Here is an 18,791-nt window from a genome sequence, read left to right on the forward strand (position 1 = left end):
CTGATTTCTTGACTGCTCCTTGCATGGGCATTGGTTATGGATCCGAGTAAAATGAAATCCTTGGTAACTTCAATATTTTCTCCATTTATCATGATGTTGCTTATTGGTCCAGTTATGAGGATTTTTGTTTTCTTTATGTTGAAATATAATCCATACTGAAGGCTGTAGTCTTTGATCTTCATCAATAAATGCTTCTAGTCCTCTTCGCTTTCTAATTGATATACTTGAATTATGGTGTTTTTGTACCACAGACTGCCAGAAGAATAAACAAATCTGTCTTAGAAGAAGTACAGCCAGAATGCTCCTTAGAAGCAAGGATGGCAAGATTTCATCTCATATACTATGGACATGTTATCAGGAGGGACAAGTCCCTAGAGAAGGACATCATGGTTGGTAAAGTAGAGGGTCAGTGAAAAGAGGAAGACCCTCAACGAGATGGATTGATGCAGTGACAGCAACAGTAGGCTCAAACAGCAATGATTGTGAGGATAGCGCAGGACCTGGCAGTGTTTCGTTCTGTTGTACATAGGGTCACTATGAGTCGAAAGCTGTGGTACGTAGGGTCGCTATGAGTCAAAAGCAACTCAACAGCACCTAACAACAATTGTCCCATTTCCAGTCAGTGTTCAGATTCCCTTGATTTTCTCATAATTTTTTTTTTAAATAATTAAGTTGTTTGAGTGAGGATCCACGTAATGCCCACGTGTTGCGTTTGTCTCTTAAGGTTCTTTTAGACTATAGATTCCTCTTCTATTTTATTGCCTTTCAGTTTATTGTCATTGTTTGTATTGAAGAAATCTGGTCTTTTTTTAAAAAATATGTATGAAATTTATTATTTTCATAGCACATTGATCTTGATTATTTTCTATTAAACCAATATATAATTAAGTTTTAATTCCTTAACTATAGGCCCAAAGGTGGTGGAAGGCAGCCCCTGGGTATATTGAGTGCTAAACCAAAGATAACCCATTGCTGTCACGTCGATTCTGACTCATGGTAACCCCATGTGCTACAGAGTAGAATTACTCCAAAGGGTTTTCTTTGCTATAAGCAGGTCACCAGGTCCTTCTTGCATGGCACCCCTGCATAGGTTCAAACAACCAACCTTTAGGTTAGTAGTCAAGAGCAAACTGCTTGTGTCACCCAAGGACCAAACCAAAGATACTTAGGAATAAATGTTAGCCAAAATAAACTGGGCAAAACGTTGGTCCCAGCATCTTTGTCCTGGTCCCTCCTTGAACCCTGGGCCCTTATGAGCCGTTCAGCGAACAGGGCCTGTGGTGTTACTTAATTGAAATCTTGGGCAGCGCCGGAGTGTCTTTTTATAAAGTCTTAAGTTCATGGCCAGCAAGCTCCTCCCTTCCCTGCCTCTGCATTCCCTCCAATATGAAGGAGATGCTAACAAAAGTAAGAATTTCCCTGCAGTTCAGAGGTCAGCAAAAGGCAGAAATGAATGAGGGCGAGAGAAAGCTGTTGGCTCTCTGCGGACATGGCAGCGTGGGTCCAAGATCAGAGGAGGAGCAGGCCGGGCAGAGGCAGCAGGCTGTGGGCCACTGACTGGGGAGCAGATCCCTCAGGCCAGAGGGTGGGGGTTCACAGCCCTGCACAGTCATGGTCCCACCCGTGGTTATCTGGCCTGCCCTTTCTGTCCCTGCAGTGTTTGGGCAGGTCCCAGCACACTTACAGCATGGCCTAGTCTTCACTTTGAGCTTTAGCCAGCATCTTACGAGCCTGTCACAGGCCATTAAATCCACACACCGTTCCACTTTAAACTTCCACCACCACTTACATTTTAACCACGATTTCATGGGAAATGTTTGCCATTCCAGTATTGAAGCGTAAAGTGTGGCAGCTTTGGGAAGTTCCTTTTGCAAACTTCCTGGGCTTAAAAACACCTATGAACCACCCCGATCCCCTCTCTTGCCATCTGGAAGATGAAACCTATGGATTCTCTATGAGGATGGCGACACTCAGATTACTTCCCAGGGTGGAATTAGGCCTTGAGATCAGAAATCTCCCAAATGAAGGTTTCTTTTTAATCAACTTGGGCTCAGTAGTCACCTGTGTTTGGATTCATACCCAAAGTAAGAGAGCTTTGAGTGGGGAAGGCTGAGAGGCAGTGTGGGGATTAGCCATTGGTGTTTACTCCCCTGACAGTAGGCCCTGGGAGCATTAGAGAAGGTTGGCAGTGCTGTCCCCTCCCTCCACACAGGATAGAGTCAAGAACACAGCTCTGGAGTCAGGCCGGCCTGGACCCAGACCTCAGTCATAACTTAATGTTGCACTGTGACCCAGGGCATGTTACCAGACCTGCCTGAGTCTTTGGTTTCCTAATCTGGAAAGTGGGGATAATGTTACCCACCTAGTGCCACTGCTGGGAGGGTCCGAGACCACGCCCCCACGTTAGGTAGGCCTAGTACCTGCCGACCACGCGTGAGCTGTGTAGACAAAGCGACTCTCAGGCCAGTCCCCCAGCTGTGTCTAGAAGCGCTGGATCGCCTCACTGCTTCTGCTTCCTTTTCTTGCCCCGTGGCAATTCTGAGGCTAATCAAAAGAAAGATTTTCTTGCAGAAGATGAAATTTGATGATTTTCCTTTGCCTGTCAAACAGCCACAGAAGAATTTTTTTTTCTTTTAGGTTTTTCCCTGAACTATATACTTCTCCTCCTACCCTCCCCTTACACACTCCCGTTACCAAGCCAGAAAAACATGCCTGCAGGGTAGGAAGCAGCACAGAGAAAGTGTTCAGATGACAGTTGAAGTAGACACTGGTACTGACAGGTTCTGGAAGAGGGTGTCGGTGAGTGTCACCACCCAAGCCCCTGCCCCTAGAGAGGTTTCTAGCTGGAGTCATGTTCAGGGTACTGTTATGGTTCCCCATAGGGGTCTCTACGGATGATAGTTTGAGTACCGCATGCCACAGCTCCCGGTTCCCACGTAGGCGCTAGGGAAGCGCCTTGCTCCAGCAACAAGAGCGTCACCTCCTGGCCTGCACCAGCCACTGTCCTCCTCGTGGTGCACACTTACTCACTCTCGCTTTGTGGTTCTTTTAGGGCCCAGGAAACCTTCATGCAGTGGGATCATTGCCGGAGGTTTTACAACTTCCTCATGGCTGACAACATGAAGAAAATCATCCTCTCGCACAGGTACCTTTACCTTCTGCTCTCCCTGGGGAGGCCGACAGCTCCTTTCCCAGCTTCTTTAAAAACTCCCGCTCATGGTGACCCCACGTGTGTCCAAGTAGAACTATGCTCCGTAGGGTTTTCAATGGTTGATTTTTTGGAAGTAGATTGACTGCCAGGCCTTTCTTCCAAGGTGCCACCAAGCACGTTAACCGTTTGCACCACCCAGGGAGTCCTGAGCTTCTTTAGGTATCGATAGAAGCCAGAACCCTGTTTCTTCAGGTGGGGAGAAGAAGGGTGGGGGCGGTGCAGACTCTTGGCTGATTATGTTTGTTTCTTGCTTAGAAACAAACTTGTCCCAAGCTACCAGAGGTGGCCAAATCACTTTCTGTTTTCGTAAATCCAAGATAAGAAACCACTTCTACACCACTCCTTCCTAAACTAGAGTAATGCTAGGGATGGTTTATCATTGTCTGGGTAACCTTCTTCCCAGGATGCTGTTGTGCTTGGGAATCAGGAATCATTCTGACCAAGCAGCAGATATCAGGCGTCCAGCCACAGGCTTAGAGCGCAGTGCCCGCACCTCTGCTTCACCTCTGTATAGTCACCACTCCGTCCTGCCTCTTCTTCTGCCCAGAGTCCTTCAGAGGGTTAACCCCTCCCTGCCAAGAGCTTGACCAGGCCTGGCATGCACTAGTGCTTGATAAATATTAGCAGTGATTTTATCATTGTGATGATTATTATCACTGTCTCTCCCTCCACCCCCACACGTCTCATCCAGTCCAGCTGGACTGGCAGTATACACTCACAGAGCCTGCACCTCCTGGCCTCTCCCACACCCATTACAGCCCTTCCCAGCCTGTCCTCCCACCTCCTGGGAAGCCGACTCCTGCATTGCTTCCCCCCGTGTGAATCCTGTGTCTCCAAGTCAACTGTAAAGCTCTGGAGGGCTTGGGCCTGTTTGGACTTCAGCAGAGTCTTGCACATAATGGGCACTCAAAAATACAATGTTTTGGTTTTTTGACACCACCAAAAAAGCAATTTGTTTTTTCAGTGGTGAAAAGAAAACATGGTATTATCCATCCTGCCACGCACACTGGACTGGGCTTCCTGCAGGTGGGGCTCTATGCGCCTGGGCCAGGCTGCTGCTCACGCCCATCAGGCTGCTAGGCTGCCGTGTGTCTCTTCAGTCATGTCCTCACATCCTCCTGTGGGGTGGGTGGAGCTAAAGGAGACCTGTGTCCCCGAGCTGGCTGACATAAACATTCCAAACCCAGGTAGTTTGAGCATCTGCTGTGTGCAGCCTTGAGTGCGGTGTGGCTCAGCTGAGGTGGGGTGGGTCCTGGGATTTGCCGAGGTCACACAGCCAGAAGGGTGAAGCCAGGCCTCTGACATCAAGCCCAAATCCTCTACCCACCTTTCCACACCTCTGAGATCAAAAGTGACTCCTTCCGGGAGACGGTTCAGCTGTGCCCAAGGGCTCGGCCTTGCTGTTGATTAGTCCAGAAGGTTCATCATGTAATTCCTAGCATATTGGAAGAGACCTTTGGGTATGCTCTAAGTATATACACACTTTTTTTTTGTTTTAATTTTACGGCAAAAGCCAAACATTTAGACATTTTAGAGGAACTTTGAATGGTGAATTCATTCCCATAGGTAGAATTCTCTCCGAATAAATAATCGTTTGAACAAAATAGATGCTAAAGAAACTCGTTCCTCTTCTTGCGGAGAGGCTGAGAACAGGTACCAGAACACTTCATTTCCATCATGAGCCTTCCCTGCAGTAGGGCCAGACCTCACAGCACACTTGGTCCTTCAGCTGAGTGACTGGGAACGGAGGTCTGAAGGCTGCATATCGTGGCCTCTGCCCTTCTGGTCGTCCTCTCATGGTGGACTTTTTTCCTAATGGAAGTAGTTGCTCTACTGAGTATGTTAGCTTTTTAGCTAACAGGTCCCAGAGCTCTAGATTTGCCCAAATGCTAACCATTGTCTTCCTTGTTAAATGGCCACAAACAGCTTCTAAAGGGACAGGGGCTCTGCCCAGGCTGGACAGTGTCAACACCTGTGAGAACCTGGGGCCCACACCTTTAGGTGAAGGCCCCCCGCTGTTTGGCTCACTGTCCACCACTCCCCACAGATCCCATCCTGAAACCTCCTCTCTCTGCCGTGGAGGTTTGGCAATATTCCACTGGCCATGAACCCTAGATTTAGTTTGTCTGGGTGCCTCCAATATTATACAGAGTGCATCTTTGACCCTGAAATGGGAAGTAAGGTCTCGAAGTCCATCTTTCTGTAGTTATTCAAACGTCAGCCACGGCAAACTCATCTCTGGCACGTTCTGAAGGCTAAAAATCCCGTAGCCGTCACATCGATTCCAACTCATGATGACCCCTTGTGTTACAGAGTAGAACTGCTCCACAGGGTTTTCTTGGCTGTAATCTTTACAGAAGCAGACCTCCAGGCCTTTCTTTTGTGGTGCCTCTGTGTGGGTTCAGACAGCCAATTTTAGGTTAGTAGCCAATAGCAAACCACTTGTGCCACTCAGGGACCTCTTCTAAAGGCCAAAGAGATTGATTTCTAACTTACCTACATATGCCTTGTCAAAGACTGTCCCTCCGGGCTTGCCTCTGTGCAAGGAAGCAGGTTCTGCTCTGGTTGTTTATCATCTGCTTTTTATTCTCTGTTTGCTTGTGTGTCTCTTTCCAGGCAAGTACTTTTTGGAGATCGTGTTAAGAAACCCCAGTGCCTGGAGGACACAGACCTGAGCCGGCTCTATACAGCAACGTCCCTGATGCAGATTGATGACAACGTGATGAGGTGTGTCCAGGCAGGGGGAGGAGCACTCAGGCCAGGGCGCTAGCCCCAGCAGGAGTGAGTCACTCTGCACCCATTAGTGTTAGGGATCCTTTACATACATTTCCAATGTTTAAAAACAGAAGATCTCACAGAAAAATCCAAATTTCTACTCTCTCTTAGAAAATAGAGGACTTGGCCATGATTCTGTAGCTCTTCATGGTATAGGCACCTTGAGCCGAGGAGCTGCCACTCTCCAAATGGGGGTGACCCTATAGATGATTACTATAGATAACACTTACTGCTTAGTTACTCTGTGTCAGTCACTGTGCTAGTAAGTAATCTGATGTGATAAACCTCACAGCACCATTAAGGAAAGTCCTATCCTGATCGCCATTCCACAGAGGAGAGGCCAAGGCCCAGAGAATTTAAAACCATTTACCTAGGATCACACAGATGTAAGTGGCAGAGTCAGGATTTGAACCTAGATACCAAAGCCAGTGCTCTTAACCACTACATTCTGCTGCCTGTGTGTATTCTACTGATATGACAAGTTAGTTTGGGGCTGGAGCAGTAATTAAATCAGCTTGGCCTTCAGACCTTGTGACTAGTGTTGTTTTTAACTTTTCCTTTTTTTTTTGTATGTCCCAGGAAGTTTCATGGCTATAACTCCCTGAAGGAATATTATGAGGAAGAAAGCTGCATGAGGTACCTGCACAGGGTGAGTGGCCGGCACCAACCCAGGGGCAGCAGCATCTCAGAGCGAGTGTCCCTCAGCCAGCCTCGCACACAGTACCACACATGTCCCTCGTACACTCCCACGGGGAAGCTCAGCCAGGCTCTGGCTCAGACTGCTCTGGATGTTGACCTGGGTTTGTTATTGAACCAAACTCTGTCCCTCTGTCACCTCCCTCAGTAATCCCAGCACCGCCTCCTAGAGTGGTACAGGGCCAGTCTGCTCCCGTGTCCATGTGAAAGCCCTTAAAATGCTGAAACACCCTACTTCTCCTTTTGTCAGTGTAACGCCGCCCAGTTCCTGCCATGGTTCCTCATGAGAGGTCAGTCTAGATTGCTTACCATCCTCGGCTCTTTCTCTGGCCATGTGTACACTATATTAGTGTAGTGCTTAGGACCAAACTCAAAATTCCTGCCATCATCTGGCGAGCACAGAGCAAAATGGATGGATTTTTTTTATCAAAATGGTGAGGAACACATCTGCTGTTAAATTAGGCTGGCTCATGTTAATGCCGTTTTAACAGCTGTAATAAACTTTGTATTAAAGTAAGCTTGTGCCCAACCAAAAAAAAACTCCATGTATTTTTTACCTGAATCACCACAGAGCCAGTCTCCCTCATTCCATCCCTGCACAATTGATCTTTTTACCCAAACACAGGACTTCCCATTTATCCCTGTTCACATCCACATGCTGGTGTGGCCCACCATTCCCCCAGCTAAAGCAGATAATTATGAATTGCAGCCCTGCCATCCATCATATCAGCCATCTCTCCTACTTTAGCATCATCACCCAGGCTTTTGGTGTCTTCATTAAAACCATTATAGAAGCACTGAGCTATCTAGAGCCAATGTCAGAGACCTTTAGGTTAACACATACACCCATTACACTACCTGGGCATGGTCGTTCAGCTGCGTCTCAGTCCACCCATCAGCACCCCATCTCCACTAAAATGACAAAAGAGACTATTGGCTATTTTGTGAAAGGGGCTGCTGAAGGCAGCGTTGCCAAGAACTTCCCAGTATCCTCCAGCCTGTTCTCAACCTTCAGATTCTTCTAGAAAGGCTTCTTTGTCTGGAGCAGAGCACACTCCATTTTTGTTCCCCGCAATATAAACCGAATGAATGTGTACATAACTCTTTGTGAAGTCATCCTTCTGACCAAAGGTATAGCTAATCTAAAACTCTGGGACAATCATAAAAATATTTTGCTAGTGAGCTCCATTGAGTATGTCCCCTCTCTCCATCAGAGCACACAGGTCACCTAGGATGCTGCAGAGTTTTACTCCCTCAAGGGCCTGCCAGGGCTGTAATCCCAGCGGCAGTTATAATTCATTCCACTGGCAGTGAGTCCAAGGCGTCCTCAATCCACCTGTTCAGCAAGCTGAGCAGTGACCCTTTTCCCTTTGCTTCAAAGACATGTCCGGTAGTGAATTCAGACGTGAATCAATGGGGTCTGAAAAAGGAAATTGATAATTTAATTCTGCTTTATTTTCTCACTGCAGATTTATGTGCCTCTCATGCTGGTTAATGCAGCTGATGACCCCCTGGTGCATGAAAGTCTTATAACCATTCCAAAATCTCTTTCAGGTGAGTGTTTCTTCCTGCTGCTCCCCCAACCACTCAGCAAATTGTCACAGTAAATTCTGTCACCTTCAGCATGCTGTCATCTCCTGGAGACCAGCTCTTGGGGAGAGGGCATCTCATGCAGTATTGTCACTCAGCCTCGCCTGATACTCTGATGGGCTCTGATGGGGCCTGGGCAGAAGCCTTCTTACTTTCTGTTCTGGTGCAGGAGGCAGGCCTACCATATATACCCAGCCAAGAGGGGTTTTTGGTATTCACCTGGAGCTCTGTGACATCATTGTCTCAGGGTTATGGTTCCATTAAGTCTAAGAGTTTGACTTAAACAGATATTTAAACTTAAAACTTGACCCGAAAAGCCAGTCCTGCTACCTCTTGTGGCAGCCTCTCCAACTGCCTTGAGGATCAAAAGAGAAGCAACAGAAATAGCAAAGAACATTGCTCACAGGAACTTTACTATGCTTCCAGCCTATACCATCTCATCCTACACTGGATAGAAGCAGCAGGAGAAACTAGAGAGAGGGTGGCAGAAGGAAACACTTGGGAATTTCAAAGTTACTTTGCATTGTAACATCAGACCCTTAGGAGGAGCCCCGGTGGTGCACAGGTACTTGGTTGCTAACTGAAAGGCTGGCGGCTCCAACCTACTCCACAGCTCCACAGGAGAAAGACCCGGTGATTTGCTTCCATAAGATTACAACCAGGAAAACCCTGTGGGGTGGTTCTACTCCATCGCACGGGGTTGTTATGAGTTGAAGTCCCCTCCACGACACCTAACTACAACAGCAACAGGACATAATCTCCCGCCCTCCACAGTCCTTCTCTGTGATTAAATTTCCTCTTGTAAATGTCATGTATTAACAAGAGGCATTCTCGTTTCTGATTCTCTCCGGACGGACCCCAAGCTAAAAGAGTGGCTATTAGAGTAGACAGAGGACCCTGACAGCCAAAGCCCTGTTTCACTGCTCAGGGTGAAGGCTGCATGTTCTGGAGGTCTCTGTGTGTTCTGTGGTACAGAGTATGTCTTGCCACCCGTTATCACAAACCATAAGCACACTGCCCCAGAGCAGCCCACTGGGCCACATGTGTAGCCATGAGAGAAAACAACAGCGCTTGTTTGCTTCTGTGCATCGCTCTAATGCTGCCACCCAAAAAACTTATAAGACAGTGACTGAAAAGGAGAGTAAAGGGGTCCAGACAAGAAAAGAACTCTGCAGTGCTAGGACGGGCCTCTGAGGCCTGGAGCACCCAGCAAGGGGACACCCTGTAGTTATTCCCCTGGGAAGACAGGTGCTTCGTGTTGTACCTGGCTGTACCTGGCTGCTCATTTTACACACGCCTACAATAATGTCCTTCACTGGCACATGTGGGACTAACCTAAACAGGGACTCCTAAAGTCAGGCTCCAGGTTATGAATTCTCAGGATGGCCATTTAGCATTGCCCCTGAAAGCTGTGGACAAACACATCCTGCAGCTTTGAGTTCAGTTTTGGTCTTGAAGAGCATTGCCAATGGAAAATTATTGATTCCACTGCGATCTCATTCTTGTCTGGTAGATAACAGGATAAGTGCTATGAATCTCTACTCAAGTCTGGTCCCCCCACCAGTACCAATGGCATCACGGGGGAGCTTGTTAGAAAAGCAGGCTCTCAGCTCCTCCCCGGGGCTATTAAATCAGAATCTGCATTTTAACAAGATGCCTCAGGTGATTCACGCGCGAATCACCTGGGGCGCCTTAACAATGCCCTTGAATGGGTTTCCCTTCTCCCCCACCCCCTCAGAGATCCAGATTTTGGTGCAGCCTACCATAAAACCGGTCGCCGTGGAGTTTACTCTGACTTACTGCGACCCCATGTGTGTCAGTAGAACTATGCCCCATAGGGTTTTCAGTGGCTGATTTTTTCAGAAGTAGATCTCCAGACTTTTCTTCCAAAGCACCTCTGAGTGGACTTGAATCTCCAGCCTTTCAGTTAGCAGCTGAGTGTGTTAACCGTTTGCAACGCCCAGGGACTATGTGGCCTGGCATAGAACAAACCAAAAACCAAACCCGTTGCCGTCAAGTCCGACTCATAGTGACCGTATAGGACAGAGTAGAAGTGCCCCATAGGGTTTCCAAGGAGCGGTGGTGGATTTAAACTGCTGAGCTTTTAATCACTGCACCACCAGTGGCCTGGCATAGGGAGCCGTAAACTCCCCAGGGGACTCTAATGTGCAGCAAAGTTTGAGAACCACCAGGCTGGAGTTCTAGGGCGTTAAGCTAGTGTCCATTCACTCCAATGCCAAACTGCTCGTCCAAAAACAGCTCGATCCCACTGTTGGGCCTGCCCCATCAGATCTCCCTTCTACTTTGGTGAGCAAGGTAGGTGAGTAGAGGTTGGATGCCTGCTTAGGTGACATGCACCTGTGGGGAAAGCCTACACCACCCCCCACCCCGGCCAGCACCTCCTGGCCTGGAACTAGGGGTCCCTGGGTGGTACAAAGGCTTAACATGCTCAATGCCAGCTGAAAGATTAGAGGTTCACATCCACTCAGATGCCTTGGAAGAAAGGCCTGCTTCTGAAAAACTAACCATTGAAAACCCTATGGAGCTCAGTTCTGCTCTGACACATGTGGGGTCTCCATGAGTCAGTTCTGATTCAACAGCAACTGGTGTTTTGTTTTGTTTTCCTTTGGCCCTGGAGCTAACTAGACCGCCGTGACTCACACAGCTGCTTTTCCTCTGCAGAGAAACGGGAGAACGTCATGTTTGTGCTGCCTCTGCACGGGGGTCACCTGGGCTTCTTTGAGGGCTCCGTGCTGTTCCCCGAGCCCCTGACGTGGATGGATAAGCTGGTGGTGGAGTACGCCAACGCCATTTGCCAGTGGGAGCGGAACAAATCCCAGTGCTCCGACACGGAGCAGGTGGAGGCCGACCTGGAGTGAGGCCGCCGGACTCTGGTGCGCTCCAGTGGCCTCCTCTGGGACCCGCGCCCCCTTGCCGGCTGTTTCAGGTCTCCCATCTCCCTCAGTGACCTGGATCTGACCTCACACCATCAGAGGGGCCGCCCATCAGGCACACCTGTCTTGGAGCCAGCAGCTCTTCCCAGGAGCTGCAGGCTCTTTTTGTGCTGAGGTTACTGGTCTCATCCATTGCATTGTTAGCCATGGTGACAAGCGACAGGGTTCTTACCCACCTGTCCAGTGTCAGCATTTGGTTGCTTTTAAGCCAATTAAGTCTAGTTTCCCCATTAAAAATGTGTCGGAACCGCAGTTTTGATTTGCCAATCAAAAGGCTTTTCCCCAAGAACGGTGTGAGGTGTATGTTAGTTTTGTGGTGGTTATATGCGCCCTTACGTAGAAACTGCAAAGAGCTCACCAGCTGAGCCCAGCGCTGAAGATGCAACTCAGCGTGGGCGATGCTGGCCTCCCAGACCGGGACTGTGACCTCTTAAAACGGCAAAGGAAATTCCCTTGAGTCACAAGCCAAGTTTTCTCCCTCACTATCTTCTAAGACAGTTCCCCCACGCTTTCCTGGTGATAAGAGTTACCTGGGGCGCTTGTGAAAAATTCAGCCTCCCAGGTCCTTCCCTTTGGAGAGGCTGATTCCATGGGTCTAGGAGGGGGCCTGGGGATTTTAATTTTTGACCAGTGCCCCAGTTGATTCTTATCACCGGGCGAATTTGGGAAACACTGTTCTACAGAGGCCTTTAAATTAGAAACATCTTGGTAGCTCATTTTATTGAAATGTATCATCAGAGGTGTCTGTTGGTTCCCAGGGGCTTCAGAGGCAGCAAGGCCTGCCATATCGCTGCCCTTGTGTGACCACTATGTGATTTCTCGGGAAGAGCCCTGAGCTGGGAGTGAAGAGTGTGGGCCGTGGCTCTGGCTCTGCATCTCACTGGCTGTATGATCCTGGAAAAATCCCTTTGGACTTTAGTTTCCTCATCCATAAAATGGGGGGCTGGGACCAGGTAGATTGCTGAGATCACTACCAGTTCTAAAGCTCAATGACAAACTCAGTTTGCTGAGGTTTGAGAGACGATCCTTCCAGGAGAGCATGGGAGCTCTTCCCCCAGTCTGAGCATGTAGTCTTGACGTTGTCATTTCCTTTTCTTTTTTGTCCTTCGTTCCATATAGAGGTTTTTGGTTTGGGTTTGGTTTTGTTTAAAGCAGTGGTTTGTAATTTTTGTTTGTTTGTTTGTTTGTTTTTAACCCAGGTATCTCTGACTCTGGCTTTTGATTTCAAACAGTTCAAAAGTTGGACCTGAGTTTGGAGAATGATATTTCCAACTGAAGAGGGTGTTGTTATAAAATCAGATTTGTGGTTTAATATCCCATATTTGTGTTCTATTGGATAGATCTTTCCAAAGTGTGTCTTCTCAAATCAAAATGTCACTCTAGGTTTCAAGTACGCCTTTCCTCCAATCCTGTGGTACTTGAATATCTAAAAACCCTGCACTTTGAAAAATCCGCAGTTGCTATCTGGAACTAAATGGAATTACAGGTGAAACTGCCTGGATACTTTTAAAAAAGATTTTCCCTTCTTCAGCTCCTTTGGCTCCAGGACAGACAAGAATATAATAGTGGGTCTGTGTGGATGTTGAAGGGGTACAGGGAGGTACCTGAGCGCCTAAACGCAGAACCTCATGGCTGCAGGTGGGCGTAGTTTGGGCATTGGTCCAAGTGACTATGACGGTAATGTCTGTAACCTGAATAAGTGTTTTCTGACAATCACCAGATATCCTGACTAATGACATCAGACACAACCATTATCTAAAGGGACTGAGGTTTCTGTGGTCTCAGCTTTGCTTTTGTATAGTTTCTCACATTCCCCCAAATTCTGTCATCGTGACTTTCCCTCCAAGTTGTCATTTCTCCAGTGCGTTTCCTTTTCATGTTCTTTTAGCACAAATTTGCACTTTATCATCTACCCCTCAATTTGGAAGCTAGTCCCTCTCCTTTGTTACTTTTCCCTCCACCCAACCACAGCTGTAATCAAGAAGGTCCATACACATCTCCTGCTACTGCTTTCATGTCTCAAGACTCTTCGTGAAATTAGGTAAACCAAGGAATAGCTTAATAGGGCTGAATCACCATCACAGGAAGCAAGAAAGTTCTTTCATAGGCCCCATCTCTTGACCTATTCTGCCAAATCAGTGGCCCCGATCCTGGGTCCATTCGGAGGAGAAAAGACAGTTCTGAGGTCACGTTCACAGAGTACAGGGGTCGGGGAGCCCAGGAGCCTTTGCTCCTTGGAAGACTGGCTCTTGGAGAGCACGGTTCTGGTTCTTCACAGCAGTTCCGGTGGCCTCCATGGAGGCGAGGAGGGCTGGGAGCGTAGCTGTTCTTGCCGCACAATGAGGATTTTGCCCACAGGATCATGGGGGCCAGGTCCCAGCTGAAATCTTTTTAGTGTTTGACTCTGAATGGCACTCACATGGGATCAACTGAAGCCCTTTGTTCAAGCTTCAGGCTCTCAGGCATGAAAACGAGAATGCGACTGTGACTGTCTCACAGGAAAATTCACGTTTGCTCCTGAAATGGAGCACAGACGCCCTGAATTCACTGAGATGCAAGCTGGCCTAATAAATGGGGGAGGAGCATTTTACATGTAGGTCATCGGTTTCCTCCCTCCAGGTTTCCTTGCCCTTCTTTCCAGACTCATTCAGTTCTGATGATAATATAAGTTCTCTTCCTACTATTAAGATCCTATGTGGGCTAAAACAAGGCTGAATTTTCAAAGAGTATTTACCGTATTTTACGCAAATAACGTGCACCTTCCTCGTTTGTTTGCTAGCCGGGCCTTCCCCCCACCCCCCACCCCGCCCTGTATTTTCCTAAGTGCTATGCTATTTTTTTTTTTTTTAACGGCAACCTGTGGAAGAGGCATGGTGGTGCTTATGAGGCTGCCTGGGTGGGGAGGGCACTGGCCAGCAAGCAAACACATTTGTGTAAAAATATGGTGGATGTTATATTTTAAAATCTGATTAAGGACATAAATTGCACAGACATAGACAATTCTATTGTCTTGCTAGACCAAAAGGGAGAAAATGCCCACATTTCTCTTGTTCGTACTCCTTTCCTCCTAAAAAATGTGGGGACACTGATGAGCAATTGATCCCAGTCGAATTAGGATTATCTGATCCAAGAAACAGGGTCAAGTCTAGCTGATGCATCATGTTAGAAAGGAGCTTAACAGACTTGAAGAAAACCTCTTCTCTTTCCTGGTGTAACTTTACACCCGTGATTCCAGAGTGGAATGAAGGCAGAAAGGTGTTTGTCATTAGTATATCCTTTTAAGCTTTCTGCAGCATTTTACACTTACAGGGAACTCTATGACATACCATAAAAGTGGAAATATACCTGAAACGGAAGTGTTACTTTCTTGGCATGATGTTATAGAACCAGGACCCAGGAGACGTGGGTTCTTCTCCTGTCTCTAATTCACACTGGATCTTGGGCAAGGACCTTTACCTCCTCTGAGCCAGTTTCCTCATCTTAGACCATCTCCAAGACCCCACTCCTAAAACCACTTCATCTGTTTACACATCATTTGACTGGAAATTCCCACTTGGCTTGTCTACAGCCCTTGCAGGTAGAAAGCAGATATATCCAGGCTCAAGGCTTATCTTGCAGGGACTTGGAGAAAGAGAGCTTCTGCATTAAACCTTTCCTGGTGACCAGTAACCAGTTGCCATCAAGTTGACTCTAACTCACAGTGACCCCATGTATGTCAGAGCAGAACTGTGCTCTGGAGGGTTTTCAATTTCCGATCTTTCAGAAGTAGATCACCGGGCGTTTCTTCTGAGGAACCTGTGGGTGGACTCTTACGCTTTCGGTTAGCAGCTCAGCTTGTTATCTGTATGCACCCCCAAGAACTCCTTTCCTGGCGAAGACCCTTGATATTATCTAAAGCCCTGTGTCCTTGACTGACTTCTCTTCAGTGTCATTACCATCTCAATATCCTTGTCCTGTTCCCAGGGTGGTCTTGTGACTGTGGCAGGTGCTGCCTTTGGAATGAGGTGAATATCCCCATCCTTCAGTATGGCTCGAGCAGAGCATTCAGAGCTCCCAGGGCAGAAATCCTTCCTGCTGAGGCTTTCATTCCAAAGCTGCGGTCTTCATTAAAGCTGAACTTTCTGGGTAGCTGAGCTTATAAGCCAGGCATATGAATAATCACTCTCTTTGTAACTGTGTGACTCGAGCTCCATTCTGCCAGATCCAGGAAACAATACATGTGTTCTTGTTTGTGTTTTCCAGGCAAGCAGATGTCCGAGATGTGAGAGGCTTTTCTTTTCCTGTGGCATTGAGTCTAACGTAGAGCTAAAGTAGCGATCGCTGAAACCTCATGTTGAGTTAAAAGAACTTAGAGGTCTTTGTCCTTTAGGCAAGACAAGGAGTTACTAAGAAGCACTTCGCTGCAGCTTCCTGTCACAATATCATCTGGAATCGTTATCTTTGCCCAGAAAGCCTTAACTTGCTTCTAGAGAATTCCCTGGTATTACAGCAATATTGTGGCGTTAGAATTCAAACTCTTCTGCTATGGAAGGACGAAGTAAAAGCCACTGCAAAACCAGAGAATCTCCTCATGTGGCCTGTGCACCCCTCATGCTCTGCCCCCCACCCAACAGTACAGGTGATCCTGAGCCTGCCAGTGCTCCTCATCTCTCACACCTTCCTGTCATTCTTTGTCTCCTGTTGTTCAAAGCCCCTCTGGATTACTTGGATACTTCAAGAGGCCTTGAAAAGTGGCCTGCCTGAGGCATTTACAGGCCGTGTAATTATGGGAAAGAAAAAAGGAGAGGGAGGTACCCACCTCTTCATAAACTAGGATTGCTTTTGCCAAATTGTATTTGAAACTAAGGAAAGGGGAACTGGCCCCTGCTGGTATGGAGAAGTAGGGTGCCTTCCAAAACAAAGGCCGCCTCCACTTGCCTGCTCCTGCCTCCAGAGTCTGTGGCCCAGACATCCTCCTGAAGGATCCCTTAGGAGTGGGCTGCAGAGTTTAACTGGCCAGTCATTCCCAGAAAGTAGACAGCTGCTTCTTTCGGAAGAGTCAACGTCTCCTGTTTTCTGAACCCTTTTTCCTAGCATGTAGGTGGTGAAGTAAGTTTTCTTGTATCGCTAATGAATGAGCTGATTGTCTAACCAGTGGGTTAAGTCTAACACTCTTAAGTTCCATAAAATTCTCAGCTTTTAACTTGACTCCTGTCATTGAGTCGTGAAGCCTATAACCCACCTTCTTCCCGTTTTGGTCCCGATTAGCCAAGAAGTCAACTATTGCCCTAAGTTGGGGACAGTCCATTTATAGCACCTGCAGAAAGACCCGCATCTCATGGGCAGTCTCCTTCCAGACCACTCACATTGAGCAGCCAGCAGTCACCTAGAATTCTTGTTGACCCCCTTGGTCCCAGCACAAGCTACTTCCCTCCCAGGCTGTCCAGGTGGGTGGACAAATTTCCTGGGGGTGGGAGTTAGGTTTCGTTTGGTGTTTTGTTTGGGCCTCTTTAGTTTTCCTAAAGCACAAATCCATGTAGAATCCCGTCACCTCTCCACACCAGTTCCAGGTGATCTGGGTCTCTCCCACTGCCTCAGGAATACCTTCACTGTACCTGAGCTGTGGACTTCTTTCTGACACTGCAGCTGCCTTAGTCACACCAGGGGTGGGAGAGGGGAGAGGGGGGAGCCAGTGCCATTTCTCCTGATCCTGGTTAGACTCCCTTCCTTCAGCTGCATTCTTACGTTGGCAGGTCTGCTTCCAGATTGATTTTTTGAGAACCATCACTTTCACATTCCTCTTCTCATTGGGTTTGGTTTGGTTTGGTTTGGTCTGCGTTTTCCACAACTTAAGATGCTGCCCTGAAAATAATGTACTTTTGCGTTTGTGTTCCGAAAGTCTCCCTGCTGCCACATCAGAGGGGAAATACAGGACCCTCCAGCACTGAGGCGTTTCAGATTTGCAACTAGCAATGCAATTTTTTTCTAAATATGAGGATATTTACCTTTATTAAGAAATTATACTAAACAAGGGTGTTCTTGATTGTTTTATGTTTTCATTTTTGGGTTCTATTTTGATTCTGTGTGGTGGTAAACAAAGATCATTACAAAAAAAAACTGTAATTTTGTTATCTTTGATTCAGTGGAATTTCTTTACTTAAAAAAATAAAGACTAAAAATGTGGTGTGGCTGGGTGCTCTTTGTACAGCAGGGGCTTTCCACTTAAAGGAACATTTTCTGTATCTCCCCCCAAGCATGAGCTTGAAGAAAAGGGTGAAACACCAGGTTTTCATCGCAGTTGACTTTAACCCAATCTTGCAAGCAAATACCAAAAAAAGTGACCAGCCGCAAGTGTCACTCTCCAGGCAAGAAAGCCCAGGACTTGAAGAAGTGAGATACTGACATTTGTAATCTCTTGCTTTATAAAGTGAAGCATGTAGACAAAATACAAAGTGTTTGCCATGCGTGATACGTGTGCTTTTCTAATAATGCCTTTTGACAAGACTGGTGAACATGGCTTAAATCAAGATCACATTGGGTTGGTTGGGTGGTGGGAGTGCTTTCTTTTCTTTTGTATCTGTCTGAATCTAAGCTAGGGGTCTGTTAGAGCCAAGCAGTTGGGTTGGTCCAGCCAGGAGAGTTACTCCAGCCCATGGCCCCACCCCACCCCAAGAGCTATGGGCTCAGAGTTTTCTTCCCTCCTTGGCCATGCAAAACCTCTGACAAGTTAGGCTGGGTGGCGTATCCAAGCACGAAGGCATGTGTGGAGGGTGTTGCACTAGCATGACCTAGGAATGCCCAGTATCAAAGGTCAAAACTCATCCTCCTCTGGTAAGCCAACGTACCCACCTCCTCCCCTCCTCCCCATATCGCACAAAATAACCAGACTGTTTTGACCCAAGAAAACCAACTTTCAAGGAATACTACCTATAAAAACTATCACCTGGACGAGATTTCAGCTCCAGGGTATTAGGTAGCTTGATATCAACAGCATGCCAACATGGTTGTTCAGGGCCACCAGCACATAGCTGGGCCTCTGCTGAGCCAACCCTACAGCATTTGTGTTCAGTGACATCTGTCACTTCCTCTCCCAATGATGCTAACATTTTTATTATTATACATGTCATTAATATTTAACAGTCCCCTCAGCTCTAGCCCTATAAAGAGTACTTTCCCATGTGAGAAGCAAACGCCTAATTGAGTGGCCTTCAATAGGACAACCTCCCCTCTTCATTTCTCTCTTGAATGTCCTTAGAGAACATTACTTGAATGTGCAACCATATATAAGAGGAAGACATTAAGGGCAATTTGACCTTGAACTACTGAACTTGAACTTATCCTAAAGGGGATAAGTTGTTTAACCTCTCTCCTTGTGGCTGTGTACCAGGCAGAACTGCTTTGTCATAAAAAACTTCCTTTTGATTCATACTATCTACCCCACTTGGAATTACCCCAGCATCCCTAATGAAGGCTCTGGTTTCCTCTTAAAGTTATCTATCTCCTGTATCTGCTGATTGTTGGTGAAACTAATGTAGAATAAATGAAGTTCTAATTTTTATTGTTCCTCTTATCTCTCCTCTCCTCTC

The 18,791-nt window shown here is 47.2% G+C and overlaps 1 protein-coding gene across 4 annotated transcripts in view; it reads left to right on the plus strand.

Moving 5' to 3' along the window:
- ABHD2 (abhydrolase domain containing 2, acylglycerol lipase) overlaps window positions 1–17,389 on the plus strand; it is a 126,874-nt gene extending 109,485 nt beyond the window's left edge. For all 4 annotated transcript variants that reach the window (XM_023553037.2, XM_003413894.4, XM_023553038.2 and 1 more), the window contains 5 exons: window positions 3,053–3,145; window positions 5,828–5,938; window positions 6,566–6,635; window positions 8,152–8,236; window positions 10,955–17,389. In XM_023553037.2, the coding sequence (XP_023408805.1) occupies window positions 3,053–3,145; window positions 5,828–5,938; window positions 6,566–6,635; window positions 8,152–8,236; window positions 10,955–11,151 (556 nt within the window). In that variant the 3' untranslated portion in view covers window positions 11,152–17,389. The remainder of the gene's footprint in view (window positions 1–3,052; window positions 3,146–5,827; window positions 5,939–6,565; window positions 6,636–8,151; window positions 8,237–10,954) is intronic.
- Window positions 17,390–18,791: the final 1,402 nt, after the last annotated feature.

The sequence above is a fragment of the Loxodonta africana genome, chromosome 13, assembly GCF_030014295.1.
Source record: "Loxodonta africana isolate mLoxAfr1 chromosome 13, mLoxAfr1.hap2, whole genome shotgun sequence".
In the NCBI taxonomy this organism is placed as follows: Eukaryota; Metazoa; Chordata; class Mammalia; order Proboscidea; family Elephantidae; genus Loxodonta; species Loxodonta africana.